Source organism: Penicillium rubens, assembly GCF_028828025.1.
Source record: "Penicillium rubens strain IBT 27055 chromosome Unknown utg000001l_segment0_segment0, whole genome shotgun sequence".
Lineage (NCBI taxonomy): Eukaryota > Fungi > Ascomycota > Eurotiomycetes > Eurotiales > Aspergillaceae > Penicillium > Penicillium rubens.
The window spans coordinates 2,584,617-2,611,591 of record NW_026890599.1 but is presented as its reverse complement, the minus strand read 5'-3'; the positions used below and the strand labels follow the sequence as shown (position 1 = coordinate 2,611,591).

General features: G+C 49.7%; 6 protein-coding genes across 6 annotated transcripts; 3 read left to right on the top strand and 3 right to left on the bottom strand.

The window, feature by feature from the left end:
• Positions 1-400: 400 nt before the first annotated feature.
• Positions 401-3,466, top strand: N7525_001032 (cleavage polyadenylation factor subunit CFT2; the record flags this gene model as incomplete). Its single annotated transcript, XM_061211734.1, has 2 exons — positions 401-549; positions 610-3,466. The coding sequence occupies 2 exons, from the start codon at positions 401-403 to the stop codon at positions 3,464-3,466; spliced, it is 3,006 nt and encodes a 1,001-aa protein (XP_061070960.1).
• A 307-nt stretch (positions 3,467-3,773) lies between these two features.
• On the bottom strand, positions 3,774-5,771 carry N7525_001031 (uncharacterized protein; the record flags this gene model as incomplete). The annotated part of the gene is made up of 8 exons (XM_002558335.1): positions 3,774-3,870; positions 3,948-4,019; positions 4,084-4,413; positions 4,469-4,783; positions 4,845-5,022; positions 5,073-5,188; positions 5,246-5,646; positions 5,715-5,771. 8 exons carry the CDS (start codon positions 5,769-5,771, stop codon positions 3,774-3,776), a joined length of 1,566 nt encoding a protein of 521 aa, XP_002558381.1.
• Positions 5,772-6,666: 895 nt separating this feature from the next.
• N7525_001030 (Sec23/Sec24 family protein) lies at positions 6,667-9,913 on the top strand (the record flags this gene model as incomplete). Its single annotated transcript, XM_061211733.1, has 6 exons — positions 6,667-7,621; positions 7,666-8,000; positions 8,050-8,147; positions 8,198-8,538; positions 8,595-9,032; positions 9,090-9,913. 6 exons carry the CDS (start codon positions 6,667-6,669, stop codon positions 9,911-9,913), a joined length of 2,991 nt encoding a protein of 996 aa, XP_061070959.1.
• A 1,990-nt stretch (positions 9,914-11,903) lies between these two features.
• On the top strand, positions 11,904-12,440 carry N7525_001029 (putative extracellular thaumatin domain protein; the record flags this gene model as incomplete). Its single annotated transcript, XM_002558337.1, has 1 exon — positions 11,904-12,440. One exon carries the CDS (start codon positions 11,904-11,906, stop codon positions 12,438-12,440), a length of 537 nt encoding a protein of 178 aa, XP_002558383.1.
• Positions 12,441-15,118: 2,678 nt separating this feature from the next.
• N7525_001028 (putative ABC efflux transporter) lies at positions 15,119-19,122 on the bottom strand (the record flags this gene model as incomplete). The annotated part of the gene is made up of 2 exons (XM_061211732.1): positions 15,119-15,792; positions 15,870-19,122. The coding sequence occupies 2 exons, from the start codon at positions 19,120-19,122 to the stop codon at positions 15,119-15,121; spliced, it is 3,927 nt and encodes a 1,308-aa protein (XP_061070958.1).
• Positions 19,123-20,407: 1,285 nt separating this feature from the next.
• On the bottom strand, positions 20,408-22,304 carry N7525_001027 (Zn(II)2Cys6 transcription factor; the record flags this gene model as incomplete). The annotated part of the gene is made up of 3 exons (XM_002558339.2): positions 20,408-21,603; positions 21,670-21,758; positions 21,808-22,304. The coding sequence occupies 3 exons, from the start codon at positions 22,302-22,304 to the stop codon at positions 20,408-20,410; spliced, it is 1,782 nt and encodes a 593-aa protein (XP_002558385.2).
• Positions 22,305-26,975: the final 4,671 nt, after the last annotated feature.

Below are 26,975 nucleotides of genomic sequence, written 5' to 3'. Positions count from 1 at the left end.
AACGCTTTGTTGCACGATACTCAATAAATTTCCAAAGTCAATATAGAAGGCAGTAGTTACCCGCAGACAGGTGAAGCATAAGTTAAAATTAGAATAAAAATAAGACCTCTTAAAAGGTGTTGATGGAAGGACCTGATCTATACAATAGGTTCGGCATTTATATTGCTCGACGTCACGTGCAAACCGAACAAGCAGCTCACCCGTCTGGTAACTATCTCTCGCCTTTGTTCGCGAAAATCGGATTAATTTGACACCCTGACATAATGGATCATCAGTCTTGGAATTGACCAGATACCTCGAGGCATACAGCTGCATTGATCGTAACCGATCTGTCGCCGCATCGCTGGTTCAGAACAATCGCGGCTGTTAGGTTTGCCGTGAGTAACGGCAGATTCCCAAGATGTTCACTTTCACTCCCCTCCTTGGTGCCCAGTCATCATATTCGAGGGCATCGCAGTCTATCTTGGAGCTTGATGGAGGCATCAAGATCCTAGTGGATGTTGGTTGGGATGAGAAGTTCAATACCCTTGATTTAGCGGAACTTGAGAAGTGAGCATGCGATCAACGCGTTTCCTTGTTTGAAATCAGATGAGCTAATATTATCATCAGGCATATTCCTACACTTTCTCTCATCCTTTTGACACACGCGACGCCCGCTCATATTGGCGCCCTAGTCCATTGCTGCCGAACGTTCCCTCTCTTCACGCAAATCCCAATCTATGCAACGAATCCTGTCATCGCTTTCGGCCGTACGCTCCTGCAAGACCTTTATGCCTCCGCTCCGCTTGCTGCAACATTCCTACCGAAGGCTTCTGTTTCAGAGCCAGGCGCGTCGTCAGCAGGGTCTGCGACAGTGTCAGGCGGAGATACCGAAGCCGCTGGCAGCGCAAGCCGAATACTGCTTCAATCGCCGACAGCGGAGGAAATTTCTCGATACTTCTCTCTCATCCAGCCACTCAAATATTCCCAACCACACCAACCGCTCCCATCACCTTTCTCCCCGCCCTTGAATGGGCTTACTCTCACAGCCTACAATGCCGGTCACACGGTCGGTGGAACGATATGGCATATTCAGCATGGTTTGGAATCTATTGTCTATGCAGTGGATTGGAACCAGGCCCGTGAGAGCGTGGTCGCGGGTGCTGCGTGGTTCGGTGGCTCTGGCGCCAGTGGAACAGAAGTCATTGAACAGTTGCGGAAACCCACAGCCTTGATCTGCAGTACAACGGGAGGCGATAAGCTGGCACCCTCGGGGGGTCGGAAAAAGCGAGACGATCTCCTGCTCGATATGATCCGTAGTAGCCTTGCGAAAGGTGGAACAGTGCTCATTCCTACAGACACAAGTGCGCGAGTTCTTGAACTGGCCTACGCACTAGAACACTCTTGGCGTGATGCCGCCAATGGCGACAAAGAGGATGTCCTTCAGGGCGCTGGGTTGTATCTGGCTGGAAAGAAGGTTACCAACACAATCCGACTCGCCCGAAGCATGCTGGAGTGGATGGACGAGAACATTGTTCGCGAATTTGAAGCGGCGGAAAGTGCAGATGTCACGAACGGGCAAAGGACGGGTGGACAGGACAAGAGCACCAGCAAGGGTGGAGGCCCATTCACTTTCAAACATCTCAAGATCATCGAGCGCAAGAAGCGACTTGAGAAGCTCTTGGCAGAACCCGGACCTAAAGTAATTCTTGCATCTGATACATCAATGGACTGGGGCTTCTCAAAGCATGCACTTCGACAAGTGGCCGAAGGACCCAACAATCTGTTGTTGATGACGGAGTCCTTCCGCAAGGATATGCAGACTCAAGAGTCGAAACCATCACAAAGTTCGGCCACAATTGGAAGCATGATTTGGCAGTGGTATGAGGAAAGAAGAGATGGCGTGGCTCTTGAGAAAGGATCGGATGGCGAACATATCGAACAAGTCCACAGCGGTGGACGAGAATTGTGCTGGACAGATGTGCAGCGAGCCCCTCTGGATACCGGGGAGCAGTTAATATACCAGCAGTATCTCGCGACCAAGCGCCAACTTCAAGACACCTCTCAAACGCTTGGCCAGGAGACCCTTGAGACTGCCGCGGATGCCCTCGATGACGGATCGAGCTCCACCACTTCCGAGGACTCAGATCCTGAACACCAGGGTCGCGCGCTGAACTTTTCGGCCTCACTTGCACACGCCACTCGAAGCAAACTTGCTGTCAGCGACGAAGACCTAGGCATCAACATCCTTCTTCGTCGAAAGAACGTTTACGACTACGACGTGCGTGGAAAGAAGGGCCGCGAGCGTATGTTCCCTTATGTGGCACCGAGAAAGAAAGGAGACGAATATGGAGAATTCATTCGTCCAGAGGAGTATCTCCGGGCCGAAGAACGCGAAGAGATTGATATGCAGCAACGGCGTACCGATGCCGAGACTAAGCTGGGCCAAAAACGACGCTGGGATGATGCCGCCGGCCCCCATGGACACAAGTTGTCTGGCGGCGCAGCTGGACGGAAACGTCCTCACATTGATGGCAAGATTATTGATGACGATGATCTCAGCCTTGTCTCCGATGGTGAAGATGCCGATGTAGCTGCGGAGTCCGAAGACGAAGTAGAAGGCCAGTCATTCGAAGGTCCTGCGAAGGTTGTTTACAATACTCAGACCATCACTATCAACGCTAGAATTGCGTTTATTGACTTCATGGGCTTGCACGATAAGCGCAGCTTGGAGATGTTAATTCCACTAATCCAACCTCAGAAATTGATCCTGGTTGGGGGCATGAAGGAAGAGACGTCAGCATTGGCAGCCGAATGCCAGAAACTGCTGACAGTCAAGCTGGGCGCTACGGTGTCTGACCCTGCGTTTGACTCGGCTGCCATTATCTTCACTCCCGCGAACCGCGAAGTCATCGATGCAAGTGTCGATACGAATGCCTGGAATGTCAAGCTGAGCAACACGCTCGTTAGACGCTTGAATTGGCAGCACGTCCGCAGCCTCGGTGTCGTTGCTCTCACGGCACAGTTGAGAGGACCAGAGCCTGCCGAAATCGGGGACGTCGAAACATCAGGCAAGAAGATGAAGCAGCTGAAAGACGAAGCAGCCTCTTCCGCTGTCGCCCCTGAATTAGGGCAAGCAGACACTAAAATAATCGACAAGGTGGAAGTCTATCCTTTACTTGACACTCTTCCAGCCAGCATGGCTGCAGGAACCAGGTCTATGGCTCGCCCTCTTCATGTCGGTGACTTGCGATTGGCTGATCTTCGCAAGCTGATGCAATCCGCTGGTCACACTGCCGAGTTCCGAGGCGAGGGAACGCTTCTCATTGACAAGTCGGTAGCAGTGCGCAAATCAGGAACGGGCAAGATCGAAATCGAAGCAACGGCGCAGTCTTCACTGGGTCGGCCTTCTGGCCGTGGATTAGGGAGCTTCCTTGCTGTCAAAAAGAAAATCTATGAGGGCCTGGCTGTTGTTGCAGGCAGCTAGGCAATACACGTGACATGTATTTCTATCCTTTTCCGGTGTATAACTTCATGACCGACAAAGCATTCATAGCCACTTGTTTCTTCCAAACACCAAGAGATTTATAATCAAACGAGCTCATTACTTGCCTAAATTAATAGCGCCGGTAGCCTTCTATTATCATCGACGCACAAGTTAACCCGAAACTAACATGACCCATTTCTAAATGCTTAAAACATCAAACAAGCATGAGCGTAATCTATCTATATCTAATCCATAACCTGGAAAATGAGACCACAAGTTCTAGTGGCGTAAGAGACGAATCTGTCGCCTAAACAGTGATCTCGCCTGACTCTTCGGAATCATCGCCATCGTCCTCAGTGGGAACTTCTCGTATGATATCATTGGTTTGAGGACCTGTGTACTTCCTACAGAAAGAAGTTAGGACATGTCAGTATCCGCTTGAATATGTTAAAAGTATGGATTAGTCTTAGACGTCTCTTACCCTCGAGCTGCAACCCACCACCATATCAAAGCAAAAGCCGCAATAAAGCCACCGACACAGATGGCGTAGTTCCTGGGTATGGACATGTTAGCATGCTTTTTCATATCTGGACATGAACCGGGTCCAAGCGCCTTACATATTCGCTGGCGTCACAGGAAGCTGTGGTGGGAAGAAAAGGATTGTACTGATGAACAAGACCCAGACAACAGCAATGTAGTTAATAGGAGTACCCCATTTGCCGAGTGTAAAGGGGCCCTCGATGAATTTGACTTTCGGTTTATAGAGCTGATGGGCGAGAATGACAGACACATAAGACAGGTCTAGCGCGGGGGCAGTGATGTTGAATATTGCGGTTGCTGTCTGCGTAGAGCCAATGGCGATGCAGTTCAGACCTACGCTGAAGATAACCACGAACCACACTGCATTGACAGGGGTATGAGTGCTAGGATTGACCTTGGAAAGGAACCTAAAATGTATCAGTGCGGAACTTGAATCGGGTGCGAAGGTCAGAAGGATCCTACTTTGAAAATGGAAGCGCATCGTCTCGGGCAAAGGCATAGGCCATTCTTGTATCTGCCAGCATGGCCGAACAACCTGTGAAGAATTGAACCAAAATGGCAAATGCCCACATGATCGTGCCACCTCGCTTGCCACCGGCATTTAGGAAGATCTGGGCTGCGGGCAGGCCGGTAGGCGAGGTCAGAATTCCCTCAAAATCGGTTAGACAGAAGCACATTGATACGGTCAGGAGCCACCCAAGTGCTCCGGATACTAGGACGGCTGTTTGGATAGCAATTGGTCCTCGCACGGCGGCATCATGAGTTTCTTCGGACATGCTGCAATAAGGTTGAAAGGTTAGAATGTAAACTGGTAGAAATGGATTTTTGGGTCGCATACTGTGTCGTCCCATCGTAGTCGGTCATTGTCCAGGCAACGGATAAAAAGCCTAGGAAAAAAGAAAAGACTTTGGAGCCCCAGCCTGAGCCATCAGTGAAATGGCCAAAGACCCAGGACGCTGGCTGTAGATTAGGGGTAAGGGTAATCAGCGCAATGCAGATGCAGATAGTCGCCCCAACTGTGAACTCATCAGCACAAGGTCAATAACGAAGTCCCCTTGCTACACACTGTTTATGGGAGCAAACCACAGAATAATTCGATGCAAGGATTTCGTCGTCAATGAACAAATCGCCCCAAGGATGCATAGAATTGCGATTGATACTAGAACGGTCTCCAGCGCCGTCCTTGAATGATATCAGCTTGGAAGCGTATCTAGGTAGCAACTGGGCTGGATGACTTACGGTGCATACGAATACTTGCCATCGACAAGATCCGAATTCATACTAACACAAGCCAGCAACATCTGACTGACTGTGTATGCCACACTGGAGACTCCTGCTGTCTGTCCAAGGAGGTTACACCAACCTTGGATCCAGGAGAAGATAGGGACCTGATCGGGAGGTACGACGTGCTTTGTGACAAAGTACATCCCTCCCGCCGTGGGATATGCCGATACTAACTCTGCCACGGAGCTTCCAATGCACATAGCCATGCATGAACCGATCAACCAGCACCATACAGCTGTTGCTGGGCCGCCAGCCGATAACGGCGCCCCAAATGTCGCCGGCACGGAGCCGAGGATTCCCAGAATAGAGATGGCATATGAGACGGTCGACCATTTGGAGAACTCTCGTCGTAGCTCCTAGTGCGAGTAGATCGTTATCAGATTGTGCCCCGCTATGATCGTCGCAAGGCGTTGGGCGCCAATACCTGCTTATAGCCGATGCGAGCCAACAGCAGCTCATCATCATCGTGAATAGTCGCCATTGTAGGTTCAAGAGGAGCTGGTGTATCTACTCTTTCTCTCCCGGGCTTGCGATCCAGGTCTGGTTTTACGGTCAGGCCCATGATAAGGAGTATGTGACCAATATGCAAGGAGCTTTAGGGGGGCGCAAAGATAAGGGGGAAAGGAAAGAGAAATCTCCGGACTCACAGAAGCCTTGTCTATTATACCTACGATGTACGAAGAGTAGTCGGCTCAGGAACCCGAGCTATGGGGAGTCATCAAAGCCGGGAAAGAGACGGTGAGATGAACACGCCAGGAAAAGAAATCCATACCCGAAGGAGCTTGAGCCGGAGCTAGGATGGGCGATCTGACGTGATTGGAGAGAATATGATAAGCGTAAAATTGACCTTCGAAAATATTGGCCAAGCCTGGCAAAGACGAATTGCTTTGTCTAAAGTGCTGACACGAGGACAAAGCCCGGTGTGCCAACCATATATGGTATTGGGACCATCAGAGAGTGGGATGGTCTCCGACTAGTCTGTCTCCAACACGGAGTTATGCAGAGGTGACAAATAGCGGGTCATACTACATTTTATTAAGAAAGGGACAGATTGGCAATTTCGAAGTCATTTGAGGATGTCTTCTATAATAGTAACATTTAAGGAAGAGGAAGAAAAGGAGGAAGAAGAGGAAGAAGTACAACTCGTAAACAGTACAACGGGCCCACGTGAAGAACCTCGGAAGTACGTAAATCCGAGAGAGTTTAGGTGGTCAATCCAGTATATCGTCAACATAAGAGTCTCTTGTTACTCGTTATTCCCTAATTCTGTTCCATACGTGATGATTTGTTGAGAGTTTGCCTCTTTTCTCTCCATTTCTCAATCCCACCCTTGTGTGACCTCTCTCGCCTTTTCACACCCCGCGGCATGATCCACCATGGCCGACTCTTCAATGTATAACACAATGGGCCAGGGGTCCAGCGAAGACCCCTCCAATCCGCAATACATGGCTCAGGTTCCCCCTCAGCAATACCCAGCTGGGTATCCTCCTACCGCCGCACCTCTACAACCAGGAGCGCCTTACGCCAACCCAGCGCCGAATCAGTGGCCCGCCTACGGCTCACCACAACAACCGGGTATGGCGAGTCCCGGCATCGCATACAATGCACCACAACAACCAATGGGCGCAGCAGTAGATCCTGGTATGGCAGGACTAGCCTCTCAGATGGGCGGTTTGGACATTGCAGCAGATGCGGGGGCCAGGACACACCGGAAGAAGCACCGTCATGCTCACCACGACATCGGGGGTGGTGCAGCACCCCCCGCGCAAGGGTTTAACACTGGCATGGATCAAGGAGGCTTACAGCAGCCGCAGCCGCAGCAACAGTCGCAGTTCCTGAACACAGGCCTGAACCAACATGCTGACCGACCAGTTTCCCCGGCGGTGGGGTTGGTATCTGGGCAGTCTGTCGCTGCGATACCTGGTATACAGAGTGGCGCAGGTTCTGTCCCTACTTCAGGCCGAATTGACCCAGAGCATATTCCCAGCATCCCGCGATCGCGCGACCTACCCGCTCAGTACTATTTCAACCATGTCTACCCGACAATGGATCAACACCTCCCCCCACCAGCGGCGATCCCGTTCGTAGCTCAGGACCAGGGCAACTCCTCTCCTAAATACGCTCGTTTAACGCTCAACAACATCCCCTCCGCCTCTGACTTCCTTACCTCGACCGGCTTGCCATTAGGCATGATCCTACAGCCCCTCGCGCCTCTGGATCCCGGCGAACAACCAATCCCCGTGCTGGACTTCGGGGATGTTGGTCCCCGCGATGCCGGCGATGCCGAACATATATCAACCCATTTATGTCCTTCCGATCTGGTGGCAGCAAGTTCGTCTGTAATATGTGCACGTTCCCGAACGATACGCCTCCAGAATACTTTGCGCCGCTCGACCCATCCGGTGCGCGTGTGGATCGCATGCAGCGTCCTGAATTGTTGATGGGAACTGTGGAATTTACGGTCCCGAAGGAGTACTGGAACAAAGAGCCTGTGGGCCTTCAAACCCTCTTTTTGATCGATGTCAGCCGGGAGTCGGTTCATCGGGGATTCCTCAAGGGTGTTTGCGCAGGTATCAAGGATGCTCTGTATGGTGATGATGATAAGGCATCAGAGGGCACCGAAGGCGATGGATCTTCACGAAAATTACCCGTTGGAGCGAAGGTCGGCATTGTTACGTATGATAAGGAGGTGCACTTCTACAACCTGGCCGTATGTATTCCTCACTCTGCGATGATGTCGTCTATTAACACGTTTGTAGGCGGCATTGGATCAAGCGCAAATGATGGTTATGACCGATTTAGATGAGCCATTTGTGCCATTGAGCGAAGGTCTCTTTGTGGACCCATACGAATCGAAGTAAGAGATTCCCTGTTCCTGGTCTTCTACGGATCACTAACTATGTGCAGGTCTGTGATCACTTCTCTTCTCAGTCGGATACCCAAAATCTTCTCTTCTATCAAAAACCCCGAGTCGGCTTTGCTGCCGACATTGAACTCGGCTCTCTCCGCACTGCAGGCTACAGGTGGCAAGATCGTCTGCGCGGTGGCTAGCTTACCTACGTGCGGCCCTGGACACTTGGCTATCAGAGAAGATCCAAAGGTCCATGGGACCGATGCGGAACGTAAGCTTTTCACTACAGAAAACCCAGCTTGGAAGAAGACGGCAAGCAAGTTGGCTGAAGCTGGCGTGGGCTTGGATCTGTTCATGGCAGCCCCTGGTGGCACATATCTCGATGTGGCAACAATTGGTATGTTGAATGCGTCATTGCGCCCTATACAGAGCATCAGCTAACCTGGTTCATAGGACACGTCTCTAGTCTCACCGGAGGCGAAACCTTCTTTTACCCTAATTTCCATGCCCCACGCGACCTCCTCAAGCTGCGGAAGGAAATCGCTCATGCCGTCACACGTGAAACTGGATATCAGACCCTGATGAAAGTCCGATGCTCTAATGGCCTCCAAGTGTCCGCCTACCACGGAAACTTTGTCCAGCACACACTCGGCGCTGATCTGGAGATTGCCGGTGTTGATGCTGACAAGGCTGTTGGCGTGCTCTTCAGCTACGACGGTAAACTTGATCCCAAGTTGGATGCGCACTTCCAAGCCGCTTTACTTTACACTTCCGCAGACGGTCAACGCCGTGTCCGATGTATCAACGTTGTGGCGGCGGTGAATGAAGGGGGCCTGGAGACGATGAAGTTTGTCGACCAGGATGCCGTGGTCTCGGTTATTGCCAAAGAGGGTAAGTCGGATAATCTGTCAGAAGATGTTGACTCTATGTATACTGATACCATTATAGCCGCCTCAAAAACGCTGGATAAGAACCTTAAGGACATCCGAGCCAGTATCTCAGAGAAGACAGTCGATATCTTCAGCGGATACCGCAAGATCTTCTCGGGCTCGCACCCACCCGGTCAGCTAGTGCTACCCGAGAACCTGAAGGAATTTTCGATGTACATGCTCAGCTTGGTCAAGTCAAGAGCATTCAAGGCTGGCCCCGAGTCATCAGACCGACGGATACATGACATGCGTCTGATCCGGTCAATGGGATGCACGGAAATGGCTTTGTACCTCTACCCTCGCATTATCCCCGTGCACAACATGCAGCCGGAAGATGGATTTGCGAACGAGCACGGACAGCTCCAAATCCCGCCCACGATGCGAGCGAGCTACTCTCGTATCGAAGATGGCGGTGTCTACATAGTGGATAACGGCCAGGCAATTCTACTCTGGATACACGCGCAGGTCTCGCCCAATTTGCTGGAAGACCTATTCGGGCCGGGCCACAACTCCCTCCAGGGCCTGAACCCCAACACTTCGTCCCTGCCTGTGCTTGAGACGCACCTGAATGCACAGGTGCGTAATCTGCTGCAGTACTTGTCGACGGTGCGCGGGTCCAAGTCCGTAACGATCCAACTGGCCCGGCAAGGCCTGGACGGGGCGGAGTACGAGTTCGCCCGACTCTTGCTGGAGGACCGGAATAACGAGGCCCAGAGCTACGTGGACTGGCTGGTGCACATCCACCGCCAGATTAACTTGGAGTTGGCTGGTCATCGGAAGAAGGAGGAGGGCGGCGAGGGCGCATTGGCTAGTTTGTCGGCCATGCGCACTCCGTATTGGTAGATGCCTGATCCGGGATCCTCCGTCCACCCCTCCCTTGACAGGCACCGTTTTCTGCTGGTTGGTTCCCCTGGCGATCTAGACTGCAGGTAAGCTGCAAAGAAGGAAAGCGGAGGGGTTAGGAATCCAACTCGTCCCACCCAGGCTTGAGAAGGTCCACGGGTAACTCCGATGCTGACTTTCAGTGATGGGCAGTCGATCGGCCTGAGCTCAAGTGTGAATTTAAGAAAACAACAGAATAATTGTGAGACATCGGAGAAATCGTTTGTGTATACCAGTAGTTGCTTTTATTATTGAGAGTTCTTTGTGTCACAGCACATGGCAATAAATGCCATAGTCATACATTCCACAGATATTGTCCAAGACCTATTTTAAGGTGGTTTTAGTGGGCTTCACTAGTTCAGAACTAGAGATTCCGAATCTACATGCACTAATCTAAGACCACTTAGGTTACGTTACGTATGTAGCATTATGGAGAGAATTACTACTCCAGACTCCATACTGTGTACAATGATGTACAATGCAGAACATGATGCCAAAGAGGAATCCAGACTCAGGTACGCCCAGATCGACGTCAGAGGCGTCTGGTGGAGGTGTTGCTAAATATGTCATTGGGTGAGGGTCTCGTTGACACAGGGGTTCCTATTCTCGTACATGTTGTGCTGTCAACTCCCACCTACCTAGTAAGGCTAAGTTTGTATAGAAATTATCGAGCACTGGACAGGAGCCACCTGGTCCGGTTGGATTGGTAATTGCTGCAATTGCTAGTAATAATCTCTAATAATATGTAGAGAGATATTATAATTGGCTCAGTTGGCATTCTTTTAGAATACGAATATTGTACAATATACCTAGGTAGGTAGAGTGGCCTGCTTGGTAATGCCCTACCATCATTATGATGTTGAAGTACAGCGCACACCTTTCTATTCGATATTTGCCTCAAACCCCGTTGGACTTTAATTCTAGATTCTGACTTTTCTTTTTCTATTCTCCCATTATTTCCCCGAATGTAATCCGAAAAATGAGATAGAAGGTTGTGGTGGCCAAACACCACATCCATAGAACCCAGCTCCAAAACCCCAGTGGTTCCTGGCGAAAATGCGAGCTAAGTGGCTGTACAGCCACGCTGCCGACCTTCTTCCATGTTCTTTGCCATAGAATTCTGCTGGTTCAAAGGTTTTCACCCAAGTCCTCGAATCTGTTTGGAAGAACCTCGGATGCAGCCGGATGGCCGTGACGTGGGGTTCGAGGGGTTGAGGGCACTATTGCCACGCTATCGGTTGTAGCTTTTAGGCGGTTAGTGGGGGCAATTTGATGGTAACTTTAAGTGTATAGACACGCGATATGTCTCTAACCGACACGCCCAAACTATCTACATCTACCTCGTATAACTATGTAAAGCATAGCACATGCAATGTATATTGTACGGGTAGCGGTGATGCCCTAACTGGTAGCAATGCAGATGCAGCAAACAGAACAATGTTAAATATAGCATTTATCTTATTTATCTTACATTATCTGATATATCGTCTGATTCTACTACGCGCCCAACTGTTCACCGGTCCGGGTTCTCCAGAAACTGGAGGCGAGACGCCGTTCTTTGCACCCTTCGGTTCCACTCTTTCCTTTTTTCTGGAATTTCTTCTTTTTTTCTTTTTTTTTTTTTTTTTTTTTTTTTTGCCTTTTCGCCTTTTGCCTTTCAATTGCCCCACAATTTCCTGGAACGATCCATGGTTCGAAGTAGGGGCACGCTTTCTTTCAGTAACTGGATCTATCTCGGTCTGTATGCATTCTCTCATTCCAAAATCTATATAAACCCCTTCGTTACCCCGAGGATTTCTGTTCTTCAACACATTCACTTCAAAGTACATTCCTTCTTTCTATTCACTCTCTTCAGTCTCGAGATTGACTCTCGCTGCATTCCTTACATCTGTCGACCAGACTCAATTCATATTCCAACTATATCATTCTCTACATCTTTCTATCTTTCAAGATGATGTTCACCAAGACTCTCGGCCTTGCTGCCCTCTTCTCCACCATCGCCTCGGCCCTTCCCCAGGGCATGCAAGGCATGGTCCGCCGTGACGGCGGCGGTGTCAAGATCACCAACAACCTCGCCCAGGACGTCTACGCCTGGTCCGTGGCCGGCGACGTCGGTCCCATGCAGACCATCAAGGGCGGCGGCGGCGTCTACTCCGAGACCTGGCGCACCAACCCCAACGGCGGCGGTATCTCTATCAAGTTGGCGCTCGACCAGGACCAGCACGATGTCCTCCAGTTCGAGTACACCGAGGCCGGCGACACCATCTTCTGGGACATGTCCTGCATCGACATGGAGGCTGGCAAGAACAAGTTCACCGACTTCGGCTTCTCTGTCATCCCCACTGATGAGACCTCCACTTGCCCCAAGGCCATTTGCAAGGCTGGTGACACCGCCTGCTCCGCCGCTTACCTCAAGCCCACTGATGACCATGCCACCCACGGCTGCCCCATCGACACTGCTCTTGATCTCACTCTTGGCCAGTCCTAAATTTGCTCAGTGATGGCTTGTATTGCCGGTTGAACCGTGCATCCTTTCTTTTATTATACCTTTGAACATATCGCATCTTGTCCTAGCTGGCAGATGATTCTTTCTTTCTTTCATACATCGCCCCAGATGGTGATGCCTCTTTTTAAGATGAGATTGGTGAATTTTTTTTGTTATGCAACATGTTCGGTTGATTCGACATGTCTTCTCCCCATCAACAGCAGGTTGATTCCCGCTGGGGCAGGATGTCTCGTCACGAGCTATGATTTCTTACGGTTTTTCGGAAATACCCTCCACACTTGGATTCAATGGGAAAATGGGAGTTATATATATACGGTGTGGGAGAGAAATAGACAAGACTTGCGAATAGACAAATGATCATCAGATCTTGGACATACACGAATATAAACGATCTTTACTTCAAACCTTTTTCAAGTATTACATCAACTTTTCAAGCCACAACTAGGGAAAAATGAAAAATTGAAAAAGCTAGTTAAGAGAACGAAAAAAGAGCCCCGAGCAAGACTCGAGCACGAGCAAAGGCATAAACCGGTAAAATCCCCGAACATGGTCACAAATCATAATCAGTACGAAGCGAATAATAGTGGAACACCAAGAACAAAGAACAAGTATAATCACGATCTAGAACAAACGATAGACAGGGCCCTTGACACAACACGCAAATCTCCCATTCGTAGATCCGGCTCCACACCGCAAGCCCGTTGCACAGAACGTCGATCCTCCGCCAGTCGGATGGTCGGATGGCGTTTTAGTGCCCACTGAGGGGTTAACCTTGGGAAGTGGCTTTCAAGATTTTCGATTCGAGATTTCCGCCTGGAAGCCTCGATCCGATTTGCTGGATATTTTTCCTTTAAAGGACGAAGTCGGATTAATTTGCCTTTGATCAGCGGTTTTAGCTACTAACACTTTAACGGGTGTTGTCATTACTCAGGTTTTAGTGTGATTCTATCATCTTACTTTCGTCATAGGGCTATAGATCCATGTACAACGCACGATGTACACGTGGGGACTCATGGCGCAGGTACGTAGCGATCACAGACAGGTACACAGGTACACAGGTACACAAGTGCCGAGTTATCCATTCACGTTTAGCGAACAATGTCTGTCAGGACTGTTCCTATTGAGAGGCGACATTCGATACCTGGATGAACCACTCGTCATCAACCGTGGAAATTCATTCGGTTAAATGTCTGGGAAGAACTGATGGGGGCGAACCGGCTGACTTAAGGAGCCGATTATTAAGGTTATTTCCATCCAATGGATGGGGTTATGCTTAAAGTTTTTCCCCCCTCTTTTGCCGTTTAGTCCAAATATCGCCACCTGCCAAGATTAACCGGCTTTCAATCGGCAGGGCTTAATTCTTGGTTGCGAGGTCTAGAACCAGCCTTGAAGGGTGGGGATTTACTCCTGCCATCTCTATTCTCATTGAACAGAAACAGTATGTATTTAGCATACGGGGTGAATTGGGTGTTGCCTGTTACAGTAGATCGGGTGCTCTCGGGGAAGAACTGTGAGTCACAGGCTTCACCGTCCATTATCGGAGATCAACATGGCAGGTCATAATTGACACGACGTCAAGCTTCCGTATTAGTCAACGATGTGTTTCTTTTTGTTGTCCCTCGCAGAACTTGATGCCCAATGAGTATAAGTGGTCACGTGACTATGTATGAGTTGAGCATGTATGAGTACCTAGGTAACCTCAAGCCTAAGTCGGTGTTGCCTCTGTTCAAACTGGGTGTCCCAATGCCCAAAGTAGGGACCTCGGGAATATCACAGAGTTTCTCTGTCATCCCTTCTAGGAATAATGATTGTGAGCCAAGGCGTCTAGGCCTCGAAATTTGGAGGGCATCAAGACCAAGTAAATCTAGATTTAGGTTCCCCATTGTTGCCAACACTGGGCTAGAATATGATCTCTTATATCTAAAGTTGCCCAAAATATGAGTTGAAAGGATATCCATGGTTTATATCCTTGGTATGTCTGAGGACATTCAGAAGTAGCCGAAGTGTTGGCCTTCATATGGAACGGTTAAGGTTTGTGGGCAAAGTGGCACAAGATGTGGCATTTGTTTGTGATTCAGTTAACAAAAGGAGAGCTCCAGGGCTGCCGGTGTATTATGTGAAAAGGACAAGGAATAAAGGAAAGAGAGGGAAAGAGCTATCAACTAGGTGGGGCCTTACTGCCTCAGGCACCAACTATGACATGAGGCTCTAAACACCTCTAGGATAGAAAAAGAGGATGAAGGGAGGGAAAAAAAAAAAGAGAGATGACAATTCGAGAACGACCGGAGTCGAACCGGAGCAGTCAGGTAGTGGAAGATCTTAGGCACTTCCCTCGTGGTACACATGACGAAGCATGTTACCACTAGGCCACCTGCTGCTGGGTCACTACTACTGGGGTTTGTCTTCCTTTTCACCTGCGCCTTCCAAAGCTGGTTTGTGTATTCACCAGAGCCACAGTGCTTGTATGTCGATCTCAAACATGTGAGTATGTCCTAGTGAATACGATGGGCTTGGTTTCAACCCTTTGATTGTTTCTTAAGGGCATTCACTATCAAGATATGGTCGAGTCTAGCGTACATACATATGTAGATATCCGAAAAAGAAAGCAGACTGCAGGGTATCTCAACTTAAGGAAAGTACAAAAATTACAAAAAGAAGAGCTACCTAGCCTTCCTTTGAGCCCGCCACTCCCTCCACTTCTCCATAAGCCTATGCGATCTCATAGCCTTAAGAAACAAATAAGCAACAACCCGATATACAATCGTACAAACCCCCAGCGCCATAACATTTATCGGCCCACTCTTATCGAGATTGTATAGCTGAAGCACCTGCTCACCAGACTCAACAGGACAACGCCCATTAGCAAGCCTCTGAGCATCGGAGCAGTGAAACACCTGGCCATGCATTGAATATGGCGCCAGATTAGCAATAGCGTACTTAATTGGCGAGAGATGGTTCAGCGCCTGCAGCACATCGTTGACATTCAGGCTCATGACGCCGCCGAGGATGGTCGAGATGGAGAGCAGGATGGAAGTCACGTTGACGGCGAAGCCTACGTGCGAGAACAGCGTGCAGAACATTATGCCCACCGACTCGCCGCAGCTGATTATGCAGAAACAGTTGAATGCACTGATTAGGAACATCGTTGCCGTGCGCTGCAGGTTGTCTGCGAAGGCAGCTAACGCGCCGAAGATTAGAGATGAGACTATCTCGAAGGGGATTTCGATTGCGGTGTAGCTGAGAATGAATGTCGAGGCTGTGTAGCAGTTGTCTGCTTCTTCGCGGTAGAAGACGTCGCGTTCGCTAGGGTAAATTGCGATGTTTTGGAGCATACCTGTTTGGGGGATTAGCATAACATATATAAAAGGGACATCCAGCGAAGAGAGATCGGAGAAAATGGAGTAAACTTACCAACAAAGTACAACGCCGCGAACTCTTGAATAAATCCCATACGTGATTGAACAGCCGCGTAATCATTCTTCAGCGGCGCAAAGAAAAGCGCCATGATAATCGCTATGCCTGGGATCTGCATCGACCGGGCCATAACCAGCGGCGGCTGGCGCCAGAAGTTGACAACGGAGCGGTGCAGTACCAGCGGGAATGTAACGCGGAATGGCAGCATCTGGCGCTTAAGTCTTCCCAGTTCCGCAGGCGTGGCAATCTGCGACGTCTGTCGGTCTAGCCCTAGTTCGAGAGGGTTGGCTTGCCAGCAGGAAATTAGGCCCTGCACACGCTTGCGCGTGACGAGTTCACGGTCTACTTGCTGGAGATCAACCGTGATGAGATCTAGGACGAAGTCTGCTGGGTTGGTTGTGCGTGGACACTCGTGGCCCTGCCCGGCGAAGTGCGCGAGCATCTGCGTCCCGGGACCTGCGTAGACGGGGTAGCCGCCGCGGGCTAGGAGGAGGACTTGGGAGAAGTGAGTGAATAAGTCTGAGCGGGATTGGTGGAGGGTAAGGATCAGAGTGCGGCCTTCGGCGGCAAGGCTATGAAGGAGCTCGATTATGGACATTGCCGTGAAGGCGTCGAGACCGGAGGTTGGCTCGTCGAGGAGGAGGACTTTGGGGTCTGTGAGGATTTGGATTGCGATTGTTACGCGCCGCTTCTCGCCGCCGCTGATACCTTTGATGAGGTCGCTGCCGATGAGGTTGTCGGCGCATTCCTTCAGTCCCATTTTATAGAGGATCTCTTCTGCGCGTCGGTTTTTCTCTTCGCGTGACATCCAAGTCGGGAGGCGTAGACCTGCAGCGAATCGTAGGCTCTCACGAACGGTCAGCGAGGGCATCAGTGCGTCGTCGTCTTGCGTTACGAAGGATGTCACTGAGCGGATCACACTCTCCGAGGGTACGGCGCCGTTGTATAGCATGTTTCCATGGACGCGGTACTGTGTCCCTACGGACCCGTGCAGTCGGTGCGCTATGGAGTTGAGCAGTGATGTTTTGCCACTTCCAGATGGACCCATGATGATGTTCAGCTCTCCCGACTGAAATTCAGCGGTAATGGGTCTCAGAATCTGTAGTGTTCTCGCGGCCTCCCAGGGGTATTGTCGCTTTCGAATATCCAACGCGTACTTGTCAAGCGATATTGCCACCTTGCGCGCCTCCTCTGTTGGGCGAATAGCGAGCTTAGACTTTCCACCACTTGGGTCTCCTTCAGTTCTTCGTGCTTGCGCAACATCTATGGCGAAGCGGTTGTATTGGAGCAACAGACCGGCGAAGAGATAGTGACCAACGGCAAACGCGATTAACACCACGACAGGCCGCCAGATCCAGTTGGACGGCATTCCTAGGCTTTCCATAATATAGCGCCCGGTATATTGCTTGCAGGCCGGGTCCAGAGGGTCATCGGAATATGGACAGGCGTAGAACTGTCCCGGTCCTGAGCCGTTGGGTCCGATAAACTCGTTTGCACATAGAGCCCCAAAGATGTAGAAGGTGTAGGCACACCACTTCAACCACCTCACGTAGACCGGGATCTGGTTAGACTGGACAAAATATCCACACGCAAAGGATTGCAGTGTGAAGGATAGGTTTGCCACCAGACTAGCTCCAGGGAAGCTCCGTGATACACTAATGGCCACCGCAGCAAATGTTACGGCAATATAGTGCGTGAGGAGGGTGAGGACGAAGAAGACAAAGAACTGTCCCGGATCGAGACGGTATCCCACCATGAAGTAGAAGATGAGAGAGAAAATCAACGGCACGGGAAGGTCCTCCAATGGTAACCGAGCTGCTCGTCGACTGAGAAGGAAAGCTGGCACACTAACGACACCCTCATTGCGTTCACGGTCAAACAGGCGGATGTCAATGGTCAGTCGGTATGTCTCGTACAGCAGAATGAGATAGCCGTTTAAGCTGCTAGCAGTATATAGACTGCCTTGCCGCGAGCGAATCCCTGCCTGGCTTTCGTCGAGTTGCAGGAATATCCATCCATTTATGACAGCCATTCCAACGGCTTCAAGAAGACTACCAGCAACACCCATCGGGTCACGAATGGTAGTCTTGAAAGTGCGAGATGTCAGGACGCGGAACTGTCGGCGAAATGAGACCTGCTTCACAGCTCCGGTCTCAAAGTTACCGACCCCAGGTCTCGGTGTCTCCTCTTTTCGTTTGCCTTCTGCCTCCGTGTCTGAAGCTACAGTCTGCTTCGACCGCCACACATCCCTCAGTCGCTCAACACGAAGGTTCGAAGCAGCCTCAAGCTCCTCCGTCCGATTATCAATGGCAGCAAGGTCGATCAAAAACTCCGCCGGGTTGACGAACGGCGGAAGAACATGTCCGCACTCCTCAAAGTGCATCAAGGACCCTTCCAGAGAACCACTATAAACCGCCGCTCCCCTGGCTAATAGCACGACGCTATCAAAAAGACTCCAAATCTCAGAGCGCGGCGCATGAATCGAGACAACGACCGTCCTGCCATCCAGCGCAAGACGCTTCAGAGTCCTGATAATCTGGTAGGCACTGGTAGCATCCAAACCGGTCGTCGGCTCGTCGCAGAAAAGCACAGATGGATTAGCTAGGAGCTGCACGCCGATACTGGTGCATCTTTTCTCGCCGCCGCTGCATCCCTTATGGGCTGTCGTTCCGATACGAGTGTTAGCACACTCTTTTAGGCCCAGTTCGAGGATAACCTGTTCCACGATTGCGTGGCGCTCTTCTGAAGTTGTTGGTGGCGGGAGGCGGAGGTCTGCCGAATAGCGTAGGGTCTCGCGGACTGTTAGCGTCGGGATAAGGACATCTTCTTGCATAACGTAGGCGCTGCGAATGCGGGCGATGTCGGGGTTATCGTTGAAAGTTGTTGTTCCGCGTGTGTTGGCTCGAGAGAGACTCATTCGGTTGGCCATTAGATTGAGTAGGGAGGTCTTGCCTGAGCCACTGCTTCCGATTATGGCGGTAAGGCTACCGCTTGGCATGGAGGCGGATACGTTGTCCAGGACTGTCTTGCTGGTTCTTGAAGGTCTTTGACCCCGCAAGCGCTGCCAGACCTGTGGTGGCGAGGTCTCCCATATTGGTGGGGTGGTATTGACTTCGAGTGACAAGTTGCTGACTTTGATGCATACTGGGTTTACGGCGCGCAGAGAGAGGTTATATGCAACATCTTTCACATCTGTAGGGAGACCCGTTTGCTTTGCGCTCAATTCGGCGATGATCTCGTCTTTCTCCATGGTGGATTCTGCCGGTGTGCCGAGACTGGGTGCGAGTCATATAGCAAGTCATATCCTGTTATCCTATACAAGACTCCCCTGTTCGGATGTGCTATGCAGGTGGACTCGAGTTTGCATGTAGATGGGATGGGATGACTGCAGGATGATGATCCCGGGATGCCAAAAAGAGAAAACTGAATGGGACGGCTAGGGACTAGTCCGATATCAGATGCAATTCTCCTGAGCAATTTAGGCCGAGGAGATTAATTTTCCTACCCCGGACTATACTTAAGTCTCCGAATTTAACAATTTAACAATTTAACGCTATTGGCCTGTCGCCCGTGGACCCCGCAGCAACGTGGTTGCATAAACGAGTAAACGAGGGCATAAACGAGGGCATAAACGAGCTGTCGGGGGCCTGTTATCTGTTATAGGTGCATCAGAAGGGTTTATATCCCGAATGTACAGTTATCCGCAAGAGCATTAATCTGGCTGCGTTATAGTCAAGGATGCACCTAGACAGCCCGTGACAGGACAAAGTAATAAAGGAGACACAGGTTCCCAATCTAGACTCTGTGATCCTCCTTAACACATCTAGAAAGAAATAGACAAACCCGATACTGTACAAGAATGAAGACCCAGTTCCTATTCCACGCAAGAAACCCCAAGGGAAATCCGAATATATACAACCACCTAAACCAAATAAGACCAGACCAGGTCACATTCCTCCAAAGACAAGAACGCCCTCCATCCACTCATGAGATCGTCCAGTCGGCCACTCCCGAGGTCGACATCACCCCACAAAAATAACACCAACTTGTCCCTTTTTTTTTCTTTCCTTTTTTGCTTTTCTTCTTCGAATCGGGAGGCTTTTTCGAAGGACCGGATTGGCGCCTATATTGGGCCATGCAATGCAGCCAGAGAATACGCCCTGGACATGGAGAGTCCGCGGCGCACCGATGGTCGCAAGCCGAAAGAAAAAAGCAAAGCAAAGCAGATGCCAACGCAAACGCAAACGCAAACATAATAGTAACACCCCTCCGAGATGCAGATACAAATGCATAATCATCAGTCACAGTAACAATAAAATCAGAACGCCGCATGATACAGCCTTGCCTGAGGGGTGATCATCGTGTCCCCTCGATATGGGACAAGGCGAAGAAGCCCCTGTCCAAGACGGGAATAATCAACAAGGAGAAAAGAAAGTAAACAAGGTAGAGTCAATAGAAAATAACAGGGTATCAGAAGAGTAAGGGGAGGGAGAAAGAGAAAAAAACCTTGGAAGGCATGTAGGAGAAAAGGATACTCAAGTAATCAAGAAATCCATATTCATGTCACGTATGATCTTTTCCCAGTCCCAACTATCCTGCATTCGGGTATCCATGATCTCCCAAACCCGTGCAACAACCTTGTAAGCAGGCTCGATATTGCGCAGGTTCGAGTAGGACTTGAGATTCTCGAAGCCCTGCGTAACACGTTCGCGCTGTTCCGGCAGGAACGCAGAACAACCAAGCAGGAACAGCGGCATGAGCACAATACTGAAAGCGGACGCATCCTGTGGGAGTTGGTCCATGTAGCCAAGCCCGTCGTCGACGACCTGCGCGATCTTATCGCTCGGTCGCGAGTGCCGGATCGTCCGGTACAGGTATACCCAGGTTGACTGGCGGTATAGCTGGGCCAGGCACCAGTTCGGCGTGTCGGGCTCGTGGGAGGTCTCCCAGGTGCGGATGGCCATATCGATGGAAACTGCCTCGCTCAGTGTCTGGTAGTCCACGGCTGGCTCATAGCCCTCGTTGAAGCGTTCGCGGATACGGTCGCGGAGCTTGGTTATCTCCGAGATGTAGTTGAAGAGACCATCGAATACACCGACAAACATCCCCGCTGATACGCCGGGTACGAAGTTGGGCATGTGCAGGTCGTTGTGTAAGAGGTTGGGACGGCGGTCAAGCGAGGTGAGGGAGTTTGAGACGTCGTGGTACTGGAAGAACTCGACGATAAACTGGCGGAACTTTTCGTTCCGTGGCTGCTGTGACAACAGCAAGTACCGAGCGGCATCCATGTGCGGTCGGTATTCGCCGTTGGTTTCGCCTTCGCAGATGGTGTTCAAGCTGAGGGCGATGGTGGATGCGATGATCGGGTCCTCGACTAGCAGATCATCCTTGTCGGGGCTCTTGGCTGATGATGATGCATTGATATTATCTTTCAAATCTTGGATAGCGTGGTGGAAATGAAAGTACTTTCGCTCCTTCAGCTTTGGTTCGGGATCCAGACCTGAGAGATGCGATCCGGACAAGCACATTAATGAATGCATCAGCCCCCTGTGTTGTGTCGCCATCGGGAGAAGAATCTCCTTGAAGGGATTGGAATCATCGTTGATGAGTGTCAGCACGCGACTGAAACCGTACACAAAATGGTCCAAAAAGCGACGGTCGATATCCGTTTCGATGCCGTCGATGAGGAGGGGTAAACTGCGCGGCACGGCTGTAAGAGACTGGGATCGAGCTATTGGAAAGAAGACGATGTTAGTGCATCAAGAACAGCCAGAATCAAAATGTATAATGCACCTACCATCAGCCTGTCTCTGTCTTCCACTCTTCCAAATCTCCTTGAGTGGGTAGCCTTCGCAGACGACCGCATTCTTCTGGCAGTTTAGACAACTATCCTCGGTCAGATAAAGACAATCTGGCGGAAATACACACAACTCACGAAGGCTTTGTCTCGTCACACTTCTTCTTTCTCCTCCGACAGGTTATACAACCAGTCTTGGAACGACCTTTAGTGATCTTGGCCTGACCTCCGGGAGCTGGCAGCGGATGTTTACGTGGGCGACCACGTTTCCGTGGAACAGCGGGAGCGCCCGACTCCACATCCGCCGGTTTGATATTCAACAGGTCATCGTCGACTTCTTCCAGTTCCTCCACCTTGGGGATCTCCATAATATCATCCAATTGTGCTGATTCAAAATGCGAATATCCCTTCACCTGCTCTTGGTCTTGGTCCACCAACGGCGACTCGCCATTCCAATCCAGTGAATCGACCGAAGCGTCATCGGTGCTAACACCGGTGCTGGCGCTGGATGTGCTGCCTCGGATGACGGAGCCGCGGATTCCTAATGAAGGTATATCCGACCGGTCGTGGCTCTCCCGAATCTCAGAGTCATTCAAATCCGGATGTGTGAAGAATGAGGTATGCATGGACAACATTGAAGGAAGGGCATCCGATAAGAGCCTAGATGCGCTCTGCTGACGAGAGGGGGGGCTGTCGGGTATAAATGGAGGGGGAACTTAGTACGGGAAAATGTGCTTGGTCCACCACAGTGCGTGTGATCAGACAATACACTTTTTTTTTCTGTAGAAAATCCAGCAAAATAAAGAAGAGGGGGAAACTAGCCTGATCCGAAGGGTATTAAGGATATTAATATATACAGAGTCTACTAGGTAGGGTATAAGGCTTGGGTAAATCAAATGCGTAATAAGAACCTAGGCTACATTAGTTACTAGCTACGCATTAGCCTATAAATTATAATCCATTACGGAGTCTTTCTCTTTAATATTTAAGCCATTTGGGCCATTTGGCCCATCTGAGCCATTTAAAAACATATTCTACATATTCTACTCCATACTCCGTATTTGTCCCCTTATAAACTTTCTATGCGGGGGAGCCAAGCATGTTGGATCTATGTCCTGATTTGCAGTGAAGAAGTCCAAGAAAAAAAGCAATTTGACCAGGGCATCATTATGGGGTTTTAGGTTTTATTTGCTTTTCTTTTTGAAAAATTTTTCACATCACCAAGTGACTCGTTGCCTTCCAAGGTTAGGATGTTGGGATCGACCTCTAGGCCATGTCCATCAAGTCCTTCAATACGATTCTGGACCAGAAGCTTCGTCTTGCGTAGTCTACAGAGTACATCCATGCAATATGGGACATGCTACATATGCTCCTCCTAAAATAACGTGGGTGATTCGTCACGAGTCCCGTATGCACTCCAGATGTAAAACCTGTAAGACATTCCCCCTTGATTGGGAGGCTTAGGCCAAGACAAATAACCCCGGATGTGATAATGCCTGGTCCCCGGAACCTTTGGGTAGAGTGATGTGTACTACTAATAGATATTAGTTGGCGATATTACTCTTCACGAACCATTTAGCTGGTGACAAGCCACTCCCCACACTATCGAAGCTTTCTTCTTTTCTTTTTCTTTTCTTTTTGGGAAGGAGAAGCGTCGGGCGAAATGGGCAGATCTTCTATTCTCGTGGAACAATTCCCACATCAGGTCTAAGCGCCCCATCCCGTCCATGTTGAAATTTTTCATCTATTATTCGTTTATTATATCCCTTTGTGTGACAACAAATCTGGGGTAAAGAGTGGGCCAGATCTTCTACCAGCACGGACATCCGCTGCAGGGAATCGACCAGGTTCGGAATCCGTAGCCATCATTCCGCCTATAGAATATAGGCAATGTCCTGCGGGCGCTCAGTATTCTTCATTCGCTTTGTTACTATTCGCGTCTGCCCTTTTCATGTCCAGCTCACTTCCTGTAACCTGTGACAGCCCAAAGGGGTGGAATGTGGCGAGGTCAAAAGTACACACTGCGCAAGGCCCCCATGGATCTGCCGGGAGACTAACAAGGAAACACACTCGTCTGGAGTTAATAACGGGCTAATGTTGGGACCCTCTTTTTTTTACCCTTTTTACCATTTTGACCGATCAGCTGAGACGGCAGAGGTGATTTTCATACCCCCTGCTAGTTTCCTGGTGCTTCCGGAGTACGGAGTACGAGCTTCTTCGCTTCCAATGTGTGGGAGTTTCATATGGAGTCCATGCACTAGGGTCGGGCTAGCTATGTGAGTAGGTCAATTAATTTTTTTTTAGTTCGTTTTAAATTCTCAATGCTCATTAGGATCGACTATGCAAGTCCATTGATCTGACGGGGTGGACCAACGATATGAGCCAATCGCTCGATGACGGTATGTCACGCTAACGAGTCAGGCAATGTAGACGGATGATCTAGCGTAAAATATGGGGAACGCGCTGAACTCCCCTTTTCGTCTTGACGTCGCATCGAGACCCCTGCCCTTACTCCGTAATCCGTCCGGAGCATTGTGTTTCTCTTTCATTCTACCAGGTACTATCTATGTTGTATACAATGTCTCCAACAATGAAATCCATATCGTTTCCAAGGTTCGAGGCGGGTCAACGGTTGTTCCCGTCCAGTGGGGCCGAAGACAAAGGAGCCATGGATGTTTGATTCAATTTGTATAACTAGTCTTGTTCCTGGCGATGGAGCAAGGGGTGTGAGGCAGTGAGCTACATGTACGGAGTACCTACGGGGTATAGAGTACCTACTAGGGATGTACGCAGTGCGAATTACGAAAGGATAAAAAGATTCCTGGGAATAACAGCACGGGACCATAGCTATGACCTTCCAGGGCGTCGACCAACATGGCAACTAAGCCGAGATTAAGGTCTAGACCATATCTTCTTTTCGTACTTTTCTCTCTCTCTCTTACCCTATTTATCTCTCTTTCTCCTTGGTCTTTGACCTCCTCGTACAGCTGTGCCCAGGTGGATTGAGACTATTGCCTAATCAAGCCACCCCCGTTCAGCCTCGGGGTTTCTCCGAGGAAAGGCTTGCACCCCAACAATGGGCACGAGGGGAAGTTCTTTTTAACGGCGTTTGCCGCATAAGGGACATCCCGCCAGGCACCACCGGAACTGCTGCACCATTACTCCATACTGGGCCCGACGATGCTGAACATACCAATCAAAAATGATGGGAATGAATTGCCTGAGCCTTGCGCAGGACGCTAGTCTGATCATCGAAAAAAAAATTTCGGCTTCCACTTTCTTATTGGGTGCACATAAGCCCCATTCAACTCGTCGAGCCGATCCCTCCAATTAAACTATCCATAGTAAGCAGTTTGATGACTTTCGGCATACTTCTAACAACGTACAATGTTGTACAGGAAGATTTGCCCTTTACTCTGCTCCACTTGCTTAGCGTCGGTTCTATTCGGTCTTTTTCAGCCCCAGGGACAATCTAGGCTAGGTTTGGGATTTAGTGGGAGACTATGGAAATCTGAAACATGTCTCTTTCCAGATATGACGCACGAGATGCAGAAAGAAAATCATAACATACTGTGGCTGGCCGGGCAAACAAAGTTCGGGCTACTCGGATGCAGGCCTGACAAAACGGGCCGCCAAGACTACCTAGGAACCCCCACGATCCTTCTATGATTGACCTTCTTAAGACCACTCTAGGGCTAGATCACGGAGATTATCTGGTTAACCGCTTTAATTTAGGTAAGAGAAAGCAAAGTCATCGCCTCTGCCGAGATAGGCGATGGGTGGCTTTTGTTTGTCATATGACACGGGCTAACTCAGTGGGATCGGCATTCAGGTAAGAGCTTGTGGATCGTGGATAGGACAATCTCGATGAATTGATATTCATGAGGTTCCTCTTTCTTTCTTCTCAGATCCGCCCGAGATTTCCAGCAGAGGGCCAATCATGCCTAGCGTATCTTGCTTACTTCTATAGTGGGAGTCGACAGCTACACGTCTCAATGTTTTCGGATATAGAATGTAGAGATATGAGGGCTGAAATGCTTTGATTACAATGGATACACTCACTTTATATTTGCCATTCTTTGAACAATACCGGATCTCAGACATGTTGCCATGGTCTGTGAGGAATCTGTCCGTCGCGTGCACAAATGACTAGTGGGAAGTCTCGTTGCTTGACGTTCATGCGACATGTCAATATCTGCTCTCTGGAAGTCCCAGGACCCCGGGTTATCCATATATCGCCGCATAATAGCACCCCAAGGGGCGCTATTGCCGTCCTTTATGTCCTGGTTTCCTCGCCGGAAGCCTTGATTATGTCCGGGTGATTCTCTTGCATTGGCCCAAGGCACATTCCATCATCCCAGTGGGAGGTGTACCTAGGTAGGCTTACGTTGAGCTTATTGTATGCAGAAATTAGATTGAAGGCACCCATACTACTCCCCCATCAGCCATGGTACACAAAATCCAGTCACGGTCAGAACAATCCTGGATGTGCCGCAATTCACCCTCTGGCCGCATTCTGATGGATCTCCCAGAAGCATTTTCTTGATAGCATGAGATATAAAACTCAGACCAACGAATAATTGGTGGAGCATAACAGAGCGTCTATACTAGTATGGTGAAATATAACTAATGCGATGTGATCAATTATCTCAAAGAAATCCTAGAAAGAGTACCACTCTCGGGTATACTTGGGTCTTTTTATAGTGCGTAACTTGTATAACTTCTTACGGGTTTACCGAGGATGATCTCGTAGTGAAAATCTTCGAATTACTCTTGAAAGTCATGCAGAAGACCAAAATATTCCACAGCTCTCGGGCTTCTTATACTAGTTGTGAGACTAAAGACCCAGCTTATGGGCTCTATAGGTACGATCACGACGGCATTGTATAACCTCGGCATTCTAACAGATAACAGTATATGCTGAAGGTCTATTTCCTTGAAATTAGAGATAAAGGGGTATAAACAAAATGCATACCTAAGGAAGAGCACAAGGCCGTCGTCTTTCTGGGCTTTTCCTTCATAATCACGTTGCCGAAGTCGACCAGCTGGACTGAAACTCATATTGTTTGGTTCTTTTGCCAGCCAGATCATTTGTACCTTCGGTTTCTCAAAGTCACCTTCGACATAAAGGCTTATCTCTAGGTCCAGCCCAAAGCTGGATTGACCAGCAAAGATATTAGTGACAACCGCGTTGCTCTAGTCCATCTCCTCGCACAATGTAAAGATTTAGTGCATCCCTAACATAAAATTATATCTCCGGAGAATACTGTTGTACGTAGGGCAATTGGATGGGGGTGGTTTTGGTT